General features: G+C 49.8%; 2 protein-coding genes across 2 annotated transcripts; one reads left to right on the top strand and one right to left on the bottom strand.

Moving 5' to 3' along the window:
* The first annotated feature begins 27 nt into the window (after window positions 1–27).
* Window positions 28–2,833, top strand: BDV14DRAFT_128690 (uncharacterized protein). The gene is made up of 3 exons (XM_073766048.1): window positions 28–1,201; window positions 1,251–1,743; window positions 1,793–2,833. The coding sequence occupies exons 1-3, from the start codon at window positions 562–564 to the stop codon at window positions 2,550–2,552; spliced, it is 1,893 nt and encodes a 630-aa protein (XP_073624238.1). The 5' UTR covers window positions 28–561; the 3' UTR covers window positions 2,553–2,833.
* Window positions 2,834–3,446: 613 nt separating this feature from the next.
* On the bottom strand, window positions 3,447–6,542 carry BDV14DRAFT_181006 (putative MFS transporter Fmp42). Its single transcript, XM_073769990.1, has 3 exons — window positions 5,508–6,542; window positions 5,307–5,454; window positions 3,447–5,257 (listed from the first exon to the last, which is right to left on the bottom strand). Exons 1-3 carry the CDS (start codon window positions 5,929–5,931, stop codon window positions 3,715–3,717), a joined length of 2,115 nt encoding a protein of 704 aa, XP_073624239.1. The 5' UTR covers window positions 5,932–6,542; the 3' UTR covers window positions 3,447–3,714.
* Window positions 6,543–7,749: the final 1,207 nt, after the last annotated feature.

Consider the following 7,749-nt stretch of genomic DNA (forward strand, 5'->3'; position numbering starts at 1 on the left):
TATCGTCGCTCGCTGCTCCCAGACTAACCACCACTATAGCTGTAGCTTATGAATGGAATTGGTGGTATAATTCCTGCTATCTATATTGATAACAAACTATGTTATTTCCCCTACTATCAAACTACTGAGAACACTCCTGCAGGTACTGCTGACGTCCGGCCGCCTCAGCCGATGGAGAAGGATCAGCGCAGGGACTGAAATTACGGTATTTACAGACCAACAATTCTGCAGAGGTTCCTGCTGCTGGCGTGCAGAATCCGACCCAAAGGAACCTTTACCTTGTCAAGTCTTCTCTTCCTCTCTCCATCTTCTCGCCCTCTCGCAATGCCTGCCCCTGTGCCACTTCGGCTATCGACTGTTCCTCGATATTAACACGACCGTCCTCTGCCCCTCCCCGTCGCTTTCGCTTCTTCTCGTCCTCGTTCGCCCTCACCTCGACCTTCTTCCCCCTTCTCTTGCTGAGAACAGGATGCCGCTCTTGGCATCAATCTACCGTCCGAGTTCGTTCCTCTTCTCTTGACGGAGTTCGTGTATGGTGAAAGCTTCGACAACGAGCAGGAAATGCCCCCCAAAAAGGACGCCTCCGGGCGTAAAAAGGATGCCATTCATTTTGTCAATGCGCGGCCTGCCTCCGAAACAGAACGATTGAATATCAAACGTATGGTTCGCGCCCACGTCGGCAAATGGATTTCAACCCAAACCAAGGATCGTGCTGCTGGTTCCGCTGTTGTTGTCGACCCCCAGACGGCTCCTGCGCTTGTGGCTTCCGCTGAGACCAGCGATGCGCTTGCTGTCTCGCAGGGCTTTGACGTCGACTCTGACGATTTGTACCTTCCTTCTACAGCCACCTCTTCGTCTTTATCACCTGCTTCATCTTCATCTTCGCGCGCCTCGCCCGAGTCGTGCATCTCGAGCTCTTCACACACTGCGATACCTATATGTACCGCACCACCAACTTCGCAATCGGAGCTGACTGTGGCTGTTCTTCCCCCTCGCACTATTTTCTCTACGAATCTAGAAATATGCCACGCGGGATGCGATGGGCCAGAGGGCTGTCAGTGTGGCGTAATTAACTCCGACACCCCTAGTCCTCCTCACTCTGGGGAGTACATCGAAGCCGTAGGCGCTGGTCGCCTCGACCCATTTCGAGCCTACTGCACCCAATTTGAACCAGAGATTGTTCGGATTTCGGAGGAATACTGTAAGTGTATTCTTTTTGGCTGTCCTCGACCATTAACTAACTTCACTAGGCTTGTCATGCCTCTGGCCTGGTCTTACTCCTGGTCCTTCAGGGACGAACATGCAATCCTGGTTTCCAATGTCTTTATCCGACCCGACTTTGTTTACTGCCTTTCTGTACGGCGGGCTTTCACACATGCGTGTCCAAGCACTGAACAGTTGGATCCCCAGGCACATATTCAACGGCCGGCACCAACGTCTACTCGAGACCGTTGAGATGGAAACTATCAAGATGGTCAGCCGGGAGATGGGCCACCCAAGTCGTGCTGTCTGTGATGCCATGATCTTTAGTGTAGTCTGCATGGCACATAACAAGGCTCTTGATAATCCGACCGCTCTCAAGAGCACTCCTTTCACTGCGCCGATGCAGCGACTGCAGTGGCTTGACGTATACGGGAGTCTTCCACCCAACCTCGTTCACATTGGTGGTTTGATAAAGATGGTCAATCTAAGAGGTGGAATTGACAAGATCGAACTCCCTGGTTTGGCCTCGATCATATCCTTGTAAGTCTTCAATTGCTACAATTTGTGGCTATTGCTAATATGGACAAAGTTCCGACCTAGTCACCTCTACCACATTTCTCTCCCGCACGGTGTTCCCCTTCGTCTTTCTTGAAACGAGTCGCAAAGGTATGACAATGCAGGAGCTTCTTGGTTACACAACAGCCGCTGTAGATCAATACCATGCACACTTCCAGCACCTCGGCCTTCCTCGCAGTCTCGCCGAAGTTATCTGCGCCATGAACACTTACACCGCCTTGGTTGACCACTGCGTCCAAGGCAAAATGAGCTATGATCCCAGCCTCCTCGCCGACCAACGCAACTTTGTTCACTACAACTTTGTCTGTCTCCCTCCTGCACCCATCTACCAAGATCAGAACAACACTTTCCCCTCGCAACCTCGACATCAAGATCTTGTCTACGAAATATTCCGCCTTGCCACTTTCATCTACAGTGTCGGTGTCATCCTCCCACTCCCAGCACAGAGCACCCCCATTGCAAAACTCGCCGAGCTCCTTCACAATACCCTCCGATCCGCGCCATACATCTCACTCTGGCACGCACCACAAGCCCAGGCTGTCCTGCTGTGGGTTTTAATGTTGGGTGGCATTGCGGCTACCGATACTCTGTACCGCGAGTGGTACGTCCAGACTCTCTGGCAAGTCGTCCATAATAACCGGATTACGTCCTACAATAACCTTAAACGCTACCTTGCTTTGATAGCTTGGTACCCGGTGGCTTGTGACAGACCTGGCATGGACTTATGGGAAGACTTGCAGAACGTACACAATCACGATTTCGTGGTTGGATGAACGGCTTTCCTGCATCAACAAGACTTGCTCTTATCCATATGACCCCGCGTCAACAACAAAAAATTGCCGGCTACTCCCGTACTACGTGGACCAATGTTCTAAACAACCCGATGGAGCATATATTGGTCTACTCCGGAGGGATGGCCAGACGGTAACACAACTGGGCTCTGACTTGATTATACACGCTTGTTCATCCTCGCGCCCTGAACATGGCCAAACTTACTTCAGCCTGGTACGATCGGTCTCACAACGATCTTCTGAGTTTCAAACTCACTCCCTCGCTGAACGTTCAGTCCTTGACCGTCTGCCGTCGATCTTTAGCATCTACATCCTCCACGGTCCGCATATCTCACGCAGAGTGACCCTGACTAGATTAATCCCAGTCAAATACGGTTAAGACATTGCATTTCTGCATTTGACAGGCGTGTCCAGACGGGAACAACACCTTCTACATTTGTTGCTCACTTGAGCATTCAGAGAAGGTGCTACGAATTACGACTAAACGACAAATTATCTGTTTCGCTTCGCTTCCATCATTTGCATTTTATACATCTTTAAAGTCTCACCATACCTTCATTTGAGCGGAGGATATTCTGCTTTCTAGTTCTTCTGTCGCGCGCATATTCGACGCGTTTATATATATATATCTACATAACGACCTGTCTATATAGCTACATACGTACATATATTTCAGTGTGCATAGTATACTATGATTCCAACTGGACCCACGCATTATATTGAGTTTCAATATATATACATATTTCCGACAGCAAGGGACAACCAACTTCAGTAGTACAGAATAATCTCGGTCATCTATCCAATTGCTCTGATACATTCCTACTTTATCTACATCTCTTCACTCCTTATACTCAAAAGGACAGCTTAAGGTATTTCGAGTCTATTTCTAGCCTAGCCAAGCAAGTACTATAGTAGTGTAGTGTGCGGTAGTGGAGAGGGTATACAGAGTAAAGTAGAAGTACAAATCAATCAAGAATCAAGTCGGTACATGCATGCATCGTAGTCAATCGTTCAAGGGGGGTAAGTGAGTCAGTCAGTCATAAACAGAGAGGAACGCTATAATTACCATTAGCGGCATGAGTCAATGTCGTTTCGTGATGGGTATGGTTCGTATAGACAAGATGTGGCATTTGGATAGGCGAGGTTAAGGAGACGTCAAACTCCCATAGTAAGGCGAGTGTTGCGCCGGTCGACTGGGTACATCGCGGGGCTCAAGAAGGGGTTGTTGTTCCCAGTCTCTGGTCTGGACGCCATCGTAGTCATGTACCGCGACGGCGATTTCAGGGTCTTGCGCTGTGGGTCCAGAGCTCTGTCCTGGAACGGCGCCCTGCGCCGCCATGGTAGATGCTTTCTGCCAAACGAATGCGACGAGCGTTGCGCCTGTTAGCGCTGTAAGGCCCGTGAGGATGAAGTTTACGGGAATGGGGTTGCGGTCGAAGATGGTGAATGTTAATGCGTCGAGGCCGGCCTGGGCAAAGTTTCCGAGACCCGCGATGCAGATGATAAGTCCGTAGACCTTGCCAAAGGTGTGAAAACCGAAGACCTTGGCTGCGTAGTCCGAAACAGCGGTGTAGTAGAATGGGCGGTACACGACAAAGAGGATGATATTTGCGTAGGCTGCTTGGGGAGAGTCAGGGATGCAGCCTAGGATACCAATGATTGTAGCTGTTGATGCGAGGACGAGGAGGACAAAGGGCGTGCTTGCTGTGTCGAGGATTGTGCCGATGAAGGGAACGGCGCAGAGACCGCCTAGTGGGAGGAGGAAGTCGAAGAGCTCATTTATTTCGCGGGCTTGTTCGACAGAGTCAAAGAGGTACTCGTATTGCTGCCGGATGGAGGCGACAAAGTAGTTGATGCGGAGCATTTGGAGGACAGTGAAAATGGCGATTAGCGCAAACCAAGGAGAGCGGATCTGTTGTATCGCCGAGTAGCCGTGCAATGCGCCCCAGACACCGCCGGTGGTGTGCTTATTTGGTGCGTTTGGCCCTGGGGAGGCATGCGTTGCGTTGGTTTCGTTGATATCTCTGCCGTCGTTCAACGCCAGGCCAAGATCGCTAATCGTCGATGCATTGTCATCGTCGGCTAGGAGGTCCTGGATTTTACTAACAACATTCTGGCGGTGCATGCGACGGTCGTTCCGTTGTCTCTCGCCTTCGTCGCGATCAACAATATTGTCATCGACACGGTCCGCCACTTCTGCGACAATGTGGTCTTCCGCCTGTTGTACCAGCTCTCCAGCGGTCTTATACGACGTCTTTGGCATCACCGTCAGCTGCACGATCAGTATGAGCACAGGTACCAAAAGATAGACCAAAAAGAATTTCTGAGACGAGAAGGAGCCATTTGTCCTTTCGTTGATGAGCCGGAAGATCAGGAAAAGTGCACTGGACGCATCGAAAGCGCCTGTCAATGCTGAGAGGATCAGACCGGACCGAGCTGGGAAGGTGTTCGACAATTGGAACGACGGGATAAAGATAAAAGGTCCTCCTAGAGCTAGCAGAAGATACCCAGGAATGTATGCATCCAACGGTAAACGATCCGCGAGCGCAAGCAGAAGGGATCCAATGAAAAGAAAGACGCTTCCAATTATCCCACAGGCGCGAGGGCCGTATGTGTCAAGAACGGTTCCAACTGGCAAAGCGCACACATTAGTCGCGACGGCCGCTATCGTGAACATCAGGTTAAGACTATCCGATGATTAGCATTGCATCTCCTGGAGTATGTTTAAGTGCGTACCGAAGTTCCTGGCCGTAGCAAGCATTGCCCTCTCCCGAGCACGAGTCACTATAGACCCCCTCTCTGATGAACACGGGCTTGATGGCGGCAAAACCAAACACTACACCGGCAGCAAAGAAGCAGTATATCACTGCAACAATTACCTGCACTGTACGAAGGGTCAGATTAGTTGACTAAAAGAACAGAGTACTCAATCCCTACCAACTCGCTTTGCGCTTCCAACCTCAAACGCTCCGGTAGTCTCCAGTGGTCCCCAACTGTCTTGGTCCAGCTCAGCGGGCCGCGTCTGCGTCTCACCCGCCGCCTGGCCCCTCTGGCCTTGTTTAGAAACGAGGGACGAGACTCGGGACAAAGAATTGCGGTCATCTTCCGCGCCATCTCGGGCAGCCTGGGTCCAGCCTAAGCCACCGTATGGGTTGAAGTTCAGAGGATGCCGTAAAGAGCGGAGATCGGTTGTAGAAGGGAAGGACGATGCCAGGGAGTCTTCAGGAAGATCATGGTACGATTCTTGGTCTTCGTCATCGTAGGCCTCTCGTGCAGGGCTCTGGTCGCGATCTTGAGGGCGGCGAAAGGGCGCTTGATTCTGTTCCCATGACTCCAGGTAGGAGACTCGAGGGAGGGACATCCTAGCGGTGCAATTGACAACTCAGCCCAGAGACAGCGGATAGGATAGGAGAGAGGGCACCTTTTAGACCTCAGAGCTCCAGATTCCGATCACGCTATCACCTATGACCTGTCGAGTCTGGCACGGGTTGGTGGTGGTCAGATGAAACGGCGGTTGCGATTCGGACGGGCCAGGTGCGGGGTACCAAGGATAGCCTCTCGAGGGCGTTATATGGGCGAAGCGGTGAATTATTTCATGCAGATTTTCGATATAGAATAATGAACGGTGGGAATGAACCAAAAGGGAGCAGCAATGAGGTGATTGGCGAGGGAGATGGTGGCAGTGAGGAAGGAGTTAAGAGTTCCTCCGCTTGAGCTCTTGGAGCAGTGTCACCTGACTGGGAGCTCTCCCCGCATCAATCTATCGCAGCTTCCAACTTGCTTCCACTCTTTGCTTTTCAAGGTTCCCCTGCGTTTGTCCCATTGGTAGCCTCCATTAGTCGTGCTCACAACAATCCTGCACCCGCCGCGTGCCAATCTCTCATCTCAAGCGCCCACTTAACGTAAATCCTGGTCGGTTCGTAGTTCCCGGTCGGTTCGCAGAACTTTAAAAAAAATCCATGCTTGCTCAACTTCAAAGTACTATACAACAACTAAAAGTTATTTAAATTAGAGGAACTAAAAACCAAAACGAGTAGGACAGCTGGTTCTTTTATATTCCTGAATATTACATTCTAAACATCTTGGTGGAGCACGTTTAGGTACACCTAAAGTTTAAGGAGCACCTTCACTGGTACCCCCCCCTCTTGCTTCTATCTCCTCATTTCTGGACGAAATTAGGTCCCTAGCTTCCTGAAATAAGAGACCTTCTATAAAACTTATCTAGCATTTAGAATAACTCTTTTTCTGCCTGTCATTCTCTATAGCTAAGCAGAGATGACAGTTTTCCCTTGCTAGTAAGCTGGCATTGTAGATGGCCAACTCACACCCTTTTACCAAGTCATCTAGGACCTTTTTGGTAGGAGTTGGAGGGCTTTTAGACCATTTCTAAAGCATCTTTTTAACTAAGGAACATTTTTGGTGCACGTGGCATACAGTATAAGGCGTACCAAGCTAAGAGGAAGGGATTGAAGCCCCCCCCTCGCTGGGAGGGGGGGTAGGAGTACCCAGGTCAAGGTTTAACTTATCCAGGACTGCCCTAGGGTTAGAAGGAATTAATCCAGTTGCTCTAAATCCACTTTAAATATTATTTATAGTAAAGACTTTTTAATAAGCTGCTAGATAAGCCTTTAAGAAATCTAGCTTGTTAATATAGTTGTATCCTAAGTGCCCTTAATTCTTAATAATCTTGCCATACGCCCTTTTTAAAGGTCCAAAATAACTAACATCCAAAGGCTATAGAAGATAAGATAAATAAGCAGGCATGCAAAGAGGTATAATGTTGTTTTCCTTGCAGGTATGGTCAAATTCGGGTGTGTCAGATAAGGTCAGGGTCGTCCTGCTAAGCGTCGAAGCGGACCTTAGGTATTCTAATATCAAGAGAGAGAAGAGCAAAGTAGAAGATGCAATAGTAACTTGGTTCGTACTGGCGATCTAACTATGTTACTGTAAACTGAAGATAAGGCACGAGAGACAGAAGTAAATACAGGAGGCAATGAGCGTCCTTTTATACCCTGGCGGGGTATTTCACCTGAGGGTGAAATATCTGCCTCATCCTGCCCGTCAAGCTCTCAAGGCATGAGCAGCTTGCTTGGCCATCATCCTCATCATGCTCTGGGAGCATGCTGGGCATGATCCTGGTCATCCTCGTCATGCCGTCCGGGCATGTTGGGCATGTTCG

The sequence above is a fragment of the Aspergillus stella-maris genome (assembly GCF_047715825.1).
Source record: "Aspergillus stella-maris strain CBS 113639 unplaced genomic scaffold BDV14scaffold_67, whole genome shotgun sequence".
NCBI lineage: Eukaryota > Fungi > Ascomycota > Eurotiomycetes > Eurotiales > Aspergillaceae > Aspergillus > Aspergillus stella-maris.

Excerpts from the sequence above, each read along its gene's own strand:
- BDV14DRAFT_181006 (XM_073769990.1), bottom strand. The coding sequence starts at position 5,931 with ATGTCCCTCCCTCGAGTCTCCTACCTGGAGTCATGGGAACAGAATCAA. Across the intron at positions 5,455-5,507 it reads TGGAAGCGCAAAGCGAGTTG|TGCAGGTAATTGTTGCAGTG; the intron begins GTAGGGATTGAG and ends CCCTTCGTACAG. Across the intron at positions 5,258-5,306 it reads TGCTACGGCCAGGAACTTCG|TCTTAACCTGATGTTCACGA; the intron begins GTACGCACTTAA and ends ATCATCGGATAG.
- BDV14DRAFT_128690 (XM_073766048.1), top strand. The coding sequence starts at position 562 with ATGCCCCCCAAAAAGGACGCCTCCGGGCGTAAAAAGGATGCCATTCAT. Across the intron at positions 1,202-1,250 it reads TCGGATTTCGGAGGAATACT|GCTTGTCATGCCTCTGGCCT; the intron begins GTAAGTGTATTC and ends TAACTTCACTAG. Across the intron at positions 1,744-1,792 it reads TTGGCCTCGATCATATCCTT|TTCCGACCTAGTCACCTCTA; the intron begins GTAAGTCTTCAA and ends ATATGGACAAAG.